At 36.8% G+C, this 14,934-nt stretch overlaps 3 protein-coding genes across 3 annotated transcripts in view; 2 read left to right on the plus strand and 1 right to left on the minus strand.

The window, feature by feature from the left end:
• Positions 1–13: 13 nt before the first annotated feature.
• Positions 14–6,950, minus strand: scpep1 (serine carboxypeptidase 1). Its single transcript, XM_051888479.1, has 13 exons — positions 6,729–6,950; positions 5,437–5,576; positions 5,164–5,253; positions 4,792–4,947; positions 4,634–4,708; positions 4,338–4,410; positions 4,078–4,115; positions 3,496–3,624; positions 3,262–3,352; positions 3,051–3,164; positions 2,810–2,947; positions 448–611; positions 14–260 (listed from the first exon to the last, which is right to left on the minus strand). The coding sequence occupies exons 1-13, from the start codon at positions 6,787–6,789 to the stop codon at positions 198–200; spliced, it is 1,332 nt and encodes a 443-aa protein (XP_051744439.1). The 5' UTR covers positions 6,790–6,950; the 3' UTR covers positions 14–197.
• An 18-nt stretch (positions 6,951–6,968) lies between these two features.
• On the plus strand, positions 6,969–12,178 carry coil (coilin p80). The gene is made up of 7 exons (XM_051888476.1): positions 6,969–7,319; positions 7,426–8,458; positions 9,922–10,011; positions 10,200–10,247; positions 10,326–10,395; positions 10,539–10,627; positions 11,963–12,178. Exons 1-7 carry the CDS (start codon positions 7,069–7,071, stop codon positions 12,020–12,022), a joined length of 1,641 nt encoding a protein of 546 aa, XP_051744436.1. The 5' UTR covers positions 6,969–7,068; the 3' UTR covers positions 12,023–12,178.
• Positions 12,179–14,011: 1,833 nt separating this feature from the next.
• rab11fip4a (RAB11 family interacting protein 4 (class II) a) overlaps positions 14,012–14,934 on the plus strand; it is a 58,750-nt gene continuing 57,827 nt past the window's right edge. Inside the window, exon 1 of the mRNA XM_051888471.1 lies at positions 14,012–14,327. Within this exon, the coding sequence (XP_051744431.1) occupies positions 14,175–14,327 (153 nt within the window). The 5' untranslated portion in view covers positions 14,012–14,174. The remainder of the gene's footprint in view (positions 14,328–14,934) is intronic.

Raw genomic sequence — 14,934 nt, forward strand, 5'->3', positions numbered from 1 at the left:
TCAGAATTCAAACTGTAAAAAAAAAATTACGACTTTATTGTTTGCACACATTCAGATTTACAAATTTTACAAGACGGGCATTGAAAAATGATTACATAATGATTACATTTCAACCAAAATGTTAAAAAAAGTCTGTTGAAAGAGTGTTGATTGTCTAAAAGAGGTTCACAAGCCAGTTTTTATCTGAGTAAGATCCATCACTCCTGCCGAGTCACCATCTTCAACATCCGTAGAGCCATTGGCCCCTGGTCAGATGGGATCTGTGATGTAATGGATAGAGATGTTCACATACACTCATCAAGGGTGAAAATAAATATTAAGAAATTTATTTTCTTTTCAGAAACATAAAGCAAAACCACTATAACTTTTGCAGTTATTGCCATGCTAAAACTAACTGAATATGACAAAATTGAATATTACATTTTATAATCACAAAAAAACGTGTACCATATGTCCAGCTTTGAGGATCCAGTAGAAGGCAAAGTTCTTATAAGTCTTATAGAAAGCACCAGTCTGGCTCAAAGTTTGTGGGTCCTCCAGTGCCGTCCATTTCATCTTGTTGAAGTATTGGAGTCCATCCCATTTCAGCTGTTTCACCCACAACTCCTGACCTGCTCATGAATAAACAAATCAATTAATCGCTGCAGTGCAGAAACACTATCCTCACAACAGCCAATCGTAATGGTCTTCCTAAATATCAAACTGATGGGCAAAATGGATTATAAAAAGCTTACTGACTTACAGACACCTTCTATTAACATCCCATTCCCACCAGGGTGATCTGATCACACAAGTAGTCAGCTGTGACATGTTACCAATCACACCTGGTATTAAAAGGCTTTGACCACTTATATTTGGCTTTCATCAACAGGATTGTCATGGACAGTCAGTAGACTCTTTATTTTTTGTGTAGGACAAATAAGGCTGTGACACACCAAGGCGACGTCAAAGAAGTAGGGGCGATGAAAGCAGACGGTGTAGTCATCTCACGTCAGCTGTGTCAGACAAAAAGCTGCGTTTGAACAACGCAAAGACTACATCCAACTGCAAACTAGCATATGTGTTCTGCGTCTGCGTGTAAGGAAGTAATTGTCTATCAGCAGGTATCGATAGTCTATACTAGTCATTCAAAAAGAGAAACAAAAACTAGGACTGCAGATATACAAACTGTAAACAAAGCAGTGCTTTCTTACCATTTTAAATATCAATCATTTTGACCGCTTTCTTCGTTCCAAAATATTAGAGTATTGTAATGCTCAGGTAAGATGATGTAAAATTAGTCTTCTGTCTGTGCCGTCTTGCTCACTTTCATCAAGTCTCGTTTGCTAAACTGAACAGCTAATCAGAGTGATCTTTCTCACCGATGGCCCTGATGCCAATTCAACATACCGAATTGGGCGAACTGCCACTGACATTAGCCCGACTAGAATCGACGTGTGGAACACACTGCTAAAACTAGCCCAAAAGATGCTCATCGACTATTAGCTCGCATACCTGCAAACTCCAAAGTGGTGAAAAAGGTGACATGTTTACAAAGTAAATAGTAGTTGGGGGGTCTGGGGGCATTGTCCCCCAGGAGAAAATTTTTGTGATTTTAACATATAAACTAGGCATTCTGGTGCACTCCCACAAAAACATTTGCTTCAAGTAAAAAAAAAAAAAAAAAAAAAAAAAAATTATTGACACTAGGGCTGGGCACTGACAAAATTCACAACTGGATTCGATTTTGATTCAGAAGCTTGCGATTTGATTTCGATTTGATTACCAATTCAATAATGATTAATTTGGGGCCTATCAGGTACAGTACATGGCAATTTTCCTCAAGGAGAAAAAAAAAAAATAAAAAATAAAAAACCTCAACTAATTTTGTAAACTATACAGGGGAACCACAGCTGGTACATCATTATAATATTAAAGGTTAAAATTAATTGATTTGTAAGCTACTTACATATAAATTACACATGAAGTTTTTATAATAACATTATAATAAATTTTTAATGACATAATTGTGTTTCTACTCGTTTTTAATATCGGCCTAAACATTTAAATGGTGGCCGTCGTAAAACGGTTTTATACATTCAGTATTGAAGCACATGTTAATTAAGTACATGAATATGCAATAGCCTATAGTCACAGTGGATATGTATCAAAATGCTCCTCTCTAAATTCATTTTTGTAGCTGACTAACATGTGACATTTTTACAAGGTATTTTATTGGCGCTTTTCCGCGGTTGAAACAATGATTGATCGATTAACGTTACATATGACATGATACAGATTTCAGTAAGTTGTACTGTATCTTTCAACATACCTTCGGTATTCATTCATCCTACATTCATTCATGTTTATTTCGAGTAGTAAAGCGGAAGAGATGATCGGTTAACGTGCACTCTGCCTCTGTTTGAACTGAAGCGCTACAGCGATGTGTCAGTCACACCACAGAGTGCCAAAAAGATCACGAAAGCTCGAGAGATGTTTATGGTCTCACTCCAGTCCAGTCTATTGGAAAGAAAGTAGCCCATTTTTGATTTATTGTGACTGCAAACTCACCCTGACACCCCCCACCCCCGAAAAAAAAAAAAACCCTCTTCAGATCTACACGGTTTACATAACTGACATATTTGGATTCAAAACGGAGAATTTCGCCGAAAAGCGACTAGTTTGCAGGTATGAGCTTGGTGTGTCACGGCTCTAGAGGATATATGCTGACATGCACAACTACCAAGTGTAAATGGTCCAAGTGCTAGTCTAAAATCTGTTGGCCAAGAGTTGCCATTCTGAAATGTTTACTAATGGTAGACGTCCTCACCCATTGTGTCCACGATGAGATCCAGCTGGCCATTGTAGATGGTGACATTGACACCTGCAGCCAGAAGCTGATCCACAATGTTCACCACAGGCTTCATGAAATCTCCTGCCATGCTGACAAACACAGCGTCAGCTTGTCCTGAAGAAACAGGTTGTGCTTACTCTTGTTAGAATCAGTTGTTTTTTTTTGTTTTGTTTTTTTACACAGAAGTACCTTTGTAAATCATAAAAAGAATAATTACCTCCCCATGTGACATTCTTTGGTATGACACCAAGCTTCTGTCTGATTGGCCCGTTCATCAACTCAGAAAGGGACTGACGGTGCAAAGGGCGAATGTGGTGACGCTTGAGCGAGGCTGTAAAAAACAAGACAAAATGATGCCTAAAACATTTACGTAACAAACAGGAATTAAAAAAAAAAAAAAAAAAAACAGTGCATGTTGAGTTTCTCACAGAGAAATCCATCCGCAGCTTGATCTGAACTGGTCTTCATCTCATCAGTTTCTTGAGTGAGGATGTTGTAGAAGTTCACACCATTTGTGTTCTGTAACAAAATATGTTGAGGAACTGAATGAATCACATGATGTTCATTAATCCTATTTCTTTAATTAAACAATGAATTAAGAAGACCTCTACTTAAACCTATTCCTAAGCTACAGAAAGGTCTGTAGAGCATGTTCAACTCACCTGCTCCACCACATTCTCTGTGTAGGACCACAAGTTAGTGGCTTTTTGGTACTGGCCCTGTTTTACTGCCTCCAGCACTGCGTTTGCTGCTTTATTCACCTCATCCAGCCCATTGTCATCCAACAGAGACTACAGACACATCATCATCAGCATTAAATACTCTGATAGCAAATTATGAACAGTGAATGGCTGTAAGGGAACATTTAACTTGGCCTAATCAGCATATCAGAATGATTTCTGGAGGATCATGTGACACTGAAGACACTAATGGAGTAATGATGCTGAAAATTCAGCTTTGAAATCTCCGGAAAATATTTAACACTTATTTTAAATTGCAATAATATTTCACAAAACTACTGTTTTTACTGTATGTTTGAATATAAAATAAATGCAGCCTTGGTGAGCATAAGAGACTCTTTCAGAAACATTTTTAAAGAATCTTACTGACCCCAAACTTGTGAATGGTTTCATATGCGTATGTCAGATCATTGATGTAGTAGTATGTTTTGATCATGCTAATGTAATCATGCGTTATCTCTGTGAAGAGGAGACAGAGTGAGTTGAATATGGTGAATTACTCACTGTGCTGTAAAGATAAGGACCCCACGTCATGACTGAATCTGCAGGAAAAACAATAAGCAATCAGATGTGTTGAGGGCTGTATTGTGATGCATTAGGTTTAAGCCAGGTTTTCGTTTGGGTTTATCACCAGTTTTATGCAGTCATGTGAGACTATACATGATGAATGTGCATAATGACTATGAGATATAACTTTAAATCAATAAAAAGTCATATATAGTTGCGCACAACCAGACTGAAGCTTGATAAGATTTTTTACAAACCGATCGGAGAGATCCAGGAGTCTCCCAAAGCCACCCCAGCGAAGTTGCATTTGATTGAACCAGCTTGAATTGCCTAAAGAGAGAAAAAAAAATTAACATTTAATTCAGATTAAAGAGCAAATAGAAACTAGTATTCTAAAGAGGTGCCAGATTTACTTTTGAGGAACTAATCTGACTCAAGCTCTTCCTCTTTTAGATGAAATCAGCAGAGCGTATGACTTAAAACATCTTGCGCGTGTTGGTACAAAATTGCCCGTCATGAAGCCTAAAGTTAGAACAAACAAACATTTCAGTACCTTTGTGAGCTCGAGGGAAATAGCTGCTGCCATTTTGCCTCCGTAAGACTCCGAAAATATATGGAAGGGAATGCTCTGTTGGGGAGAAAAGTCAGATACTATGACGAATGTGATGTGTATATCAAATTCAATCTGGTAGGTATTTTTGTTTTGCTTACTTGAAACTCTGTCTTTAGAGAGAAAAAGCTCTTGAGGAGGACCATCATGTCTGATGCCACCATCGCAACGTCCTTGGTGAGGGCATCTTCAGTGTCTGTGTAACTGTATCCCGTGCCCACTGGGTTATCCACAAATAGCACACTGGCAGCACTCACCTGCATAGACACAAATATTTCTGGATGAGCAATAAATTATTCACAGATTCCACAATAAGCGTTTTGTATTTAATATTATATAAGGATTATTTTAATACGTTATTTATACAGAGACGCTGAAACAAAACATATAATACATATTCCATATTTCCCAAAATAAACATTTCAATCAATATTGCAGATATGAGAGTCAAGATAATATATTAGTTTACCTACCCAAGAGGTTTCTCTCGGCTTCAGGTCTCTATCAAGAGGTCCAATTTCCTCAAAATTGCCAAAACCACAGCTAGATCCTCCAGGACCTCCCTAAAATAAACAGGAGCATGAGAGACCTTAGGCGTACTTCAGAAAATGTGAAGGAAATCCGGGTGGATAAACAGAAGAAGGGGTAACGGCTATGCGAATTCTGATTGAAAACAGCTTCCAGTGAGATATTCTCTCAATGGAGAAGATATATGACCGATCACACTGATCTGAGGAGTGACTAACCTGCAGCCACATAACCAGAGGTAGTTCTTTATAACTGGCACTGGAGCTATTGGCGTAGTACAACCACCAGAACATATGAGCTCCATCACGGACATCCACATATCCCCATGATTCTTTGGCTTGAACTGGAACACAACTACCTGTTTTTTGATTATAAGAACAACAAGTCACATTATTTATTATTCAAGCTTGGAGTTTGCGCAAAACTATCTCATTGTAAATGAAGCAGAGATCTTCTTAAGATACGTTTAATGGGAGACAGACAGGAGTCAGGAGCAGGGATGGGAAACGTAAAGAATTCAACGATTCCGGTTCCGATTTTGATTCTTTTAAACGATTCTGTTTCGGTTAATAAGATTCTTTTAGTAAGTTTTTGGAAGAAATATTTAGGGGCGAAACGAAAAAAGAATAAAAATCCTATTGTAAATAACTTACTCCTCTCACTTTTTTTTTTTTTTTTTTTTTTTAAACAAAATACCAAAAGTAAAACAACGGTAACAGTTCTTGGTTCATTTCGAGTCGCACATGACGACAGTCGGGATTCGATTCAGTAACCGGTCCGATTATTTATTTATTTATTTATTTATTTATTTATTTTTAATTGAGAACCAAGCTAAAAACTAATATATATGTTTGTAATTATATATATATATATATATATATATATATATATATATATATATATATATATATATATATATATATATATATTACAAACAATATAAAAAAAAAATTATAGAAAGCCATTGCAGATAGAATATTAAACTAGCTGCACTTACTTTTAGATAAACTTACTTTTCCATCCGTTTTAATTGTTCATTGTTCATGTTCATCAAAATTTAAACTGTTCAAACGGACATTATTTTATTCCATTTGACTTTATGAATATAATAACGAGCGAGTATAATAATTAAACAAAATATCAATGCACAACTGAAGCGTTTTTTGATTCGATAAAACGAACCGACTCATTCGAGTCATTCGTTCTGCCACACAACTGTCAGCACATGTTCGATAACCGTTAACGGAACCGAAATTTCAGGAAAATCATTCGGTATTATTTTTAAAATGGAAGTTGGTTCACAACCTTAATCTGAGTCGATTAACTGGATACAAATGAAACAACGGATAACATCTTTCGCTTTCACTTTGTCTAAAGTTACAAAACATTTCAGTATATATTCTCATGCTTCAATTGCACCTCTTAAGACCAGTAACTATAATAAAAGGGTAACTGTGCCTAAAAAGACACAAGTAACGCCTAAAAAGCACATAAATATTGCATAACTTACCTTTATGAGAGCTCACAGAAAACAGCAGCACGACCAGCATGCCAATCCACGACCGTGCCATTGTTATTGATCTCAGTCAAGCTCTCTGAAACAGTGGCACAGACTGGCTGACTATGTTCGGACCCACCGGCTATAAGTACTCAAACCCAAACCTCTCTGAGCAATGTGATGTAAGGAACAGTATCATATGACTTCAGTCAGCTGACGAACAGGGAAATAACCTGCCGCTATTCTCTTCCACACCAGTGGAGGGCAGCAGAGTGTGTGACAGCGTGACTGAAGCCCTCGTTTAAAACAGTGAGCGCTTCCATCGTCCTCATTCTGACAATACTGCTCAGGCATGGCCACCTCCAGTCTCAATTCTGTCAGGGTTAGATTGTACTTTGATTATCCTCCTCCCGCGACACCTGAGTGTCGGATGTGTTGGTTGCTGGTGGACTTGAACAAATGTCGAGTTATCACAGATCTTTCCAGCATTATAAAGGAAAAGTTTGGCTACAGCCGTAAGACTATTTTAGACTTGTTTATTGAGGATTGCTACCTGCCTGCCACAGAAAATATTTATATAGTACGCGATAATGACAGTATAAGGTAAGAACGGTATTGTATAATAATATGGTGGACGTTTGTGCTGGGTTAAATATCATTTTAAGCTTTTATATGTTGATAAGTGTTTATTCATCATCCCTATTGACAGGGTAAAGGTATCCAGTCCTGTTTATGTTAATGGAGCTGAGGCTTACCAGAACTCTGAAGCACAAATCTCAAAGACCAAGAAAAGAGTGAGAGAGGATGAGACGCAGAACTGTGAAGGTCTAAGTAAAAAGAAGAAGCATGAAGATGCACCAGCAGAGGATGGCAAAAAGAAGAAGAAAAAGAAGAAAAAAGAGGTGAAAGAGTCAGCCACCAAATCTGCCACCCCTCAAAAGAACATTGCAAACCCTTCCCCTACGAAAAACAACAGAAAAAGCACTTCTGCTGTCAACACCAGTGACAAAACATCACGTACGAAGAATCATGAACCAACGTCAGATAGCAGTGAGGATGAATCCCACAAAAAGGCCCCTCCACCAAAACCTAAACCCAAGCAGAATGGTGCAACCAAAAAGCCCACTGTGGCTGCGCGGAAAGAAAGCACATCATCAGATTCATCATCTTCGGGTGACGTCAATAAGTCCAAAAGCAGCAACCCTGTACAGCCACTTCCTGTTACACCTAAACCATCTAGCGCAAACTCAAAACTTCCACTACAGACACCTCAACGTAGAGAGAGCTCCACAGATTCCTCTTCCTCCTCCTCATCGTCATCACCCAGCCGAGTCAAATCTGTAGCCAAGAAATCACAAGCAGCAAGTCAACCTTCCTCAGCCACTCAAAGTGCAGTTCAGTCGGTCTCGTCTTCTGTGTCCAAAAAGCCCCAGGATAAGGCAGAGAGCTCGGACTCTGATGACAGTGAAATAGAGCTTGTGATTAAAAAACCAAACCTACACGGAATGGGATTGAAAATTGCCGGTTTGAGCTCCGGTGTTGGTGAGGCAGCAGGCAGGGACAGAGGAAACACAAGAGGTCAGGAGAGAGGCAGAGGTCGAGGTGCAAATCGAGGCGGTGGGAGAGGAGGTTTTGGTCGGGCCAAGGGAACACCATGGAAACAAGACTTACATTTCAGCTATGAAAATGGCGAGCGGCAGAAACAGAATGATTCTCTGACTAATGAAAGTTTTATTCTGCAGGTGAGGTGAATGTGAAGATGTGGTTTATAAGAAGAAGCTACTGTTATACCCAATTTTTGCAGAATAACTAAAGCATGTGGCTGCTAAAAAAAAATTTCCACTAAAACACAAAATCTAGTGTTTTCCACCAGGGCTCTGTGGAAAAGATATGTAAATCATATATGCCTGCTTTCACAGAAAAGGCTTAAGTTAGTCCTAGACTAAAATGCATGTTTGAGCTGTCTTAACTGAAAGCAACTTTCACTGACAGATCCTAAAATATGTTACTGCCATTGTTTTGTCTCCAGATGTACACCAGTAATGTTTTTTTTAAAGGCACGTTTATAAAAGCTACTTAAATGTCCCAATTTACTTATGCTGGCTTAGTCTAAGCCCTGTCTGTGAAACCAGGCCATAGAATTTTATTTTAAATCTTTCAAGATATTTATAACAATTAGAGTTAATTTTATATAATTCTTATATCATTATTTAATGTTAATCAATGTTTTATTTATTATATTAAAAGCTAGATTTTTCTCAGTAACACCTAATATAACACAATAATATAAAGTTTTTTTGTGTCATACGTCCAGACCTGGACAACACTTTCAACTAATAGTTCTTTGTTTTTCATATAATTTTATATTAGAGATGCACTGATATATAGGCCAATAATCGGTATCGGCCGATAAAAGCAAATTTTCACACTGTTTAAAAACAGTCGATGGAGCAGTCATAGCCTAATGGTTAGTGAGTCTGACTGGTAAGGTTGCTGGTTCAATTCCAGCACCGGCAGGCAATGACTGAGGTGCCCTTGAGCAAGGCACCTAACCCCCAATTGCTCCCTGGGCGCCACAGCATAAAGGCTGCCTACTGCTCCGGGTGTGTATCACGGTTTGCAGTGTGTGTGTGTGTGTGTTCACTACTCACTACTCTGCTCCTAATGTTTGTGCACTAACTTGGATGGGTTAAATGCAATCGGACAAATTCCGAGTATGGGTTACCATACTTGGCCTTCACGTGTCACTTTCACTTTTTGATAGTCAGGGCTGATGTATCCTGTCATAATTAATTATTAATTAACATTCAGAAAATTAAGAAATTTTAATTTAGTCTTCAGAATTTAGTTAATGTGTGTTAATATTAATTTGAGTAATGTGTTTATGTTTATAACTAATAGCAGTTACTCTGAAACAAGTTGATGAAATGGAGAGAATAAAGATTTTTTATTTGCATTTCTTTCAAAATATAATAATAAAAAATATAATGATTAACTATTAATTATGGAATTATCATTAATTTAAAAGAAGGTATAAAAGGCAGAATCCCCAAACTATCATTATCGATATTGGTGGAGAAATTTAGTATCGGTGCATCTCTCTTTCTAGCTCTGTTATGTTAATTTATTTTAATTTTTTTTATTATTTTTTCTTTTTGAAAACTTGAATTACTAACCATACGATTCATGTTGTGTATTGTTGTAGAATCCACCTGAACCAGCTCCCAAACGAGACTACACAGCTTTACCCTTGCTGGCAGCTCCTCCTGCAGTGGGTCAAAAAATTGCTTTTAAGGTAATGTGATTTGATGAATGATAATAGAAACACTTGAGGATTTTTAAAAAAATTATCCTAATAATATGATGTCTGATTATTTATGTTCATTTGCTAGTATAATACTTCCTAGTTTCAGTGATCACATGTCAGTTGTCTGTGATCAGATGTACTTTGAAGCTCTTTGATTGTTCTCTCCTATCTCATAGCTTTTAGAGCTGACTGAAAACTACACACCAGAAGTGTCTGATTATAAAGTAAGCCATTTTACACTTCTGTAATGTAAATTGTGTTGTGTGTGCATATTAAAAACAGTCTTTGATGCTGTTATTTAGGAAGGGAAGATTATTGCATTCAATCCTCAAACAAAAGTGCTGGAGCTTGAACTGCTCTCTCAACCGCAAGGTATCACCAACATTTTTTTTATTAATGCCACTGTTTCAGTTATATAAATCTAACACCTGGAGCTTGGCAGCTGCTTTATTACAGTACGTGCTAGATTGCACTCTTCCTTCCGCAGCAATAATTTTTTGTTATGTGTCTTTTAGTTCCAGCTGAACCTGGCAAGTTTGACCTTGTATATCAGAACCCTGATGGATCAGAGATAGTAGAGTATGCTGTCACACACGGATCACAGGTACTAAATGCTCTCTTAAATGTTACATTAGAGGAATTGTTCACCCAAAAATGAAAATTATTCCATAATTTACTCATCCTCAAGTCATCTTAGATGTATATGACTTTTTTCTTTCAGCCAAACACAGTTGGAGTTATATTAAATAACATCCCGGCTCTTCCCAGCTTTGTAATGGCATTAAATAGTGCCCAAGTTTTTCAATCTCCATCTTTGCATCCATCCATCATAAAAGTAATCCATACGGCTCCAGGGGGTTAATAAATGCCTTCTGAAGTGAAGCGATGGGTTTTTGTAAGAAAATATCCATATTTAAAACTTAATGAGCTATAGTCACTGGCTTCTGGCAACGGCTGTACACATGTTCACAAGAGTCGAGTTCCTGCACTGTTTAATGCCATTACAAAGCTGGGAAGAGCCAGGATATTATTTAATATAACTCTGATTGTGTTTGGCTGAAAGAAGAAAGTCGTATACACCTAGGATGGCTTGAGTGAGAGAAAATTATGGGATAGTTTGCATTTTTGGGTGAACTATTCCTTTAAGTTAACACCAAGTGGATTTTAGTATGGCTGGAACATAGCTCTGTCCCTGAATTCTGAAGGGTCAATTCAATCTATATATTAAAAAAGCTTTTATTATGGATTGGAAGTGCATATGGACTGATCAGGCATACTACTAAACACAAAGGCAAGTGTACTTGAACTACATCATTAGGTGAATGTGTATTACATATATTGATCTCTTCAAGTCCACTTTATAGCCACTTCATTTTTTTTTTTTTTTTTTTTTACCATTTATAATTACTATGTATTTGGACTGTAATTTTGAATGTAAAACTGACTTTTTGCTGGTACCATCTTTGTTGGTGGGGAGATGTTTTAGATTTCAGCAAGATACATGGTAGTCATACGAATAAAAAGAAAAAAGTTTGTAGCGTGAAGAGTGTTTGTGAATAATTAGCATCACAACTAATTATTTCTCACGCTCATATCATGGTGAATTCAGATTTAGGATCATAGTTACTACACTTGCTGGGGAAATGCATTTGACACAAAGGAATAATAAACTTAATTTATTAATAAAAAAAAAAAGTGCACAAAGTGCATACTCCATGTTTAACATATCCAATGTATGCCTTGACAGTGCTAATGCGAGTGCTGTTTTGCAAAGCTCTAAACCCTCTTTTGTAGATTGTAACCCCATCCCCCAATCCCACACAATTGTTGCTTTCTGATTATCCCTTTTAATTGTTTAAGTGAATAAGGGCAGTTCTTTGTACAAGTGCGTATGCTGTGGTAGGCTAAAACAAGCCTGTCTTTGATGTCTTTACTGCAGCTGACCGAGCGCTGGGATTCTCTTCTGGAGCCCCGGCTCATTGTGGAAAATGTCGGATGATGGTCAGAGAAAACATGCAGCCTGAGCCAGACCTATACGAATAACCTTTTTTATTTTAATGCTGTTTTGTGGAAACAGCTCATTCCCATAAAACTGTATTAACTTTTTATTGTATTCTCAATGTCAGTTAAATAAATACTTTGTTTGTTTTTTAAATATGGGAGTATTGACAGTGTTTGTTTATACAGAGAGTACAAATAGCCAACTTATTGGCAAAGACTTTTTTTTTTTTTTTTTTGTACAAATAGTAGCATGTTACACTTTTACTTATTTGTACACTTTCTGTGAATAACATCTATCACTATTTGGACTTGTAAACAAGGTGATGAGTACAGAAGATAAGTGAAGTTACCACACAAACCAACAACAAAACCGATTAAAGCACACTTTTTTTTTTTTTAACCTTATCAAAGGATACGCATGGAAATTGTGTATGTAACTATAGCAACAATAGAGTGCATTAATGCTCAGTTTATTGCAGAATGAATATGCTCCCAAACGAGACTACACAGCTTTACCCTTGCTGGCAGCTCCCCTTTTAGTGGGTCAAAAATTGCTTTTAAGATAATTCAAATTGTTGAATGATAAAAGAAAGGATTTTTAAATGATCCTAATATTATATATGATTATTTATGTTCAGTTGCTAGTAGAGCTGATCGAGAACTACACACCAGAGGTGTCTGATTTTAAAGTGAGCTATTTTACACTTCTGAAATTTAAATTGTGTTGTGTGCATATTAAAACTGTCTTTGATGCTGCTATTTAGGAAGGGAAGATAATTGCATTCAATACTCTGCACACACACAACACATATATACAGTATATTAATGTATTAACTAACATGAACTAACCATGAGCAGTACATTTGTTACTGTATTTACTAATCTTCGTTAACGTTAATGAAAATACAGTTGTTCATTGTTTGTTCATGTTAGTTCACAGTGCATTAACTAATGTTAACAAGATTTTAATAATGTAGGCCTATTAGTGAATGTTGAAATTAAAATTGACAAAGATTAATAAATGCTGTATAAGTGCAGTTCATTATTAGTTCATCTTAACTAATGTAGTTAACTAATGTTAACTGAAGTATTACCACTTTTTCTTATTCCAGTGTTGCAAGAACATAACGCTTGGTGTCAAATGCTCTATGTCTGGTCCATGAGAAAAGGAGAGTTCTGTTGAGAAATGAAAATAGTATAGGCCTATATCATACATAAAATAGTAAGAATAATATTCTGATGTATGAACTGATATTCATGATTCAGCAGTGCTGACACTGAGCCAGAGTACATGAATATATAGTTAATGATTATGATAATCTTCTGTCAGTTTTGAACTGAGTTTTTTTTTTTTTATTGAACAGAAACAGAATCCATACAGTTAAAATAACAATACAGAAATTTGAAATGCTAGGGGGATATAAATAAAATTATAGGAATACATTAAAAAGTGTACATGCTTGCAAATTTCTAATAGCTTTTTGTTTCTTTGAGGATAATATAGACCCAATATAATATTTCCCTTAATTTTTAAATGCTATAAAACATGTTTTTTTACCTGAAATTTTTCATGTATGGATATGAAATTTTGGCCATTAAAATAAATAAAAAAATTATAAAATAAGTGCAAGTCTGTTTATCTTTGGAGTTTAAAATAATGCCTAAAAGAACATCTTTCCACTGTAAAATAAATGTTCCATCTACATTTCCAACAATAAGGTCAAGTACATTTTGCCAAAAAAAAAAAAAAAACACACATAAGGGCAGTGCCAAAATAAATGAACAGCTGTCTCCGGCTTCTGCTTGCAAAAGCTACAGCTTACAGATGTCAATGTGAGTTGATTTAATCCAGTCATTTGAGTTTCGTTGACATTTATGTCAACTGCGTGAACCAATCAAAGCGAGATAAATACATCCGCATCATAGGTGACGTCAAACTCAATCTAGCGCTCATTCCGGTAGGAGCAGGTACGCGCGAGCCGTACCCCTCCCCAGGCGCAGATGGTTCCTTCCAGCTGGACTGAAGCGATGCTGATGATGTCAGAGCGCGGAGTGAGGCTGAGCTCCGCGCGAGCTGAGATGATGGCGAGCGCGCTCACAGCATTCCAGTCTCTATAATACAAAGCGTTCAACAGCGCATCATCATAACGATGGACGGCAATGTCTTCCCCGACCAAGAACAGCTGCTGGTATTCCTGAAAAAGCTCAAAGAAGTGTTCGACGTGTGCGACGAGGACGCAGACGGATATATTCGGGTTGAGCACTTCGTGGACCTCGGTCTACAGTTCGGCCAAGGAGATGAAGTAAGAACCCGTCTTTACATAATCATTCACTCAGTTCCTTAACTCAGGAATGTTTGTCATTTAACACTGCAGTGCACTTTTGTACCTTACACCTTACAGTCTCTGGGAACATTTCAGTAAATCACTTTCACCAATTTTGTGCAAACAGGTTGGCTTATTCACATATCTTATTTTGCGTAATTGGTGCGGGACGCGTATGGCGCTATAGTTTTATATTTGGCTACTGGCAGTTTAATAATTGCACTTCCGCCAAGTAACCAAGACAACTGTCTCCTCACTCTCCTTCATAAACTGTGATGTCATCAGCCATCACTTACAGATTCAACAGTTCATGTTTTTTTTTTGTTTTTGGAAATTTAACAGAAGCAGGAATACATCACAATTTTAATTCCACAATAGACCAGTTAAAATGGCAAAATGTATTTAAATGGATAGTTGACTTATTGTCCAAACAAAATATAGATGTCCTTAAAGGGACAGTTCACCAAAAAATGAAAATTCTGTCATCATTTAGTAGTCACCCCTCTTATCTTATGTTGTTCCAAACCTGTATGAAAGAAGACGTTTTTTTTTTTTTTTTTTTTTTTTTTAAATATAACGTTGGTAA

This window comes from Ctenopharyngodon idella, chromosome 3, assembly GCF_019924925.1.
Source record: "Ctenopharyngodon idella isolate HZGC_01 chromosome 3, HZGC01, whole genome shotgun sequence".
NCBI lineage: Eukaryota > Metazoa > Chordata > Actinopteri > Cypriniformes > Xenocyprididae > Ctenopharyngodon > Ctenopharyngodon idella.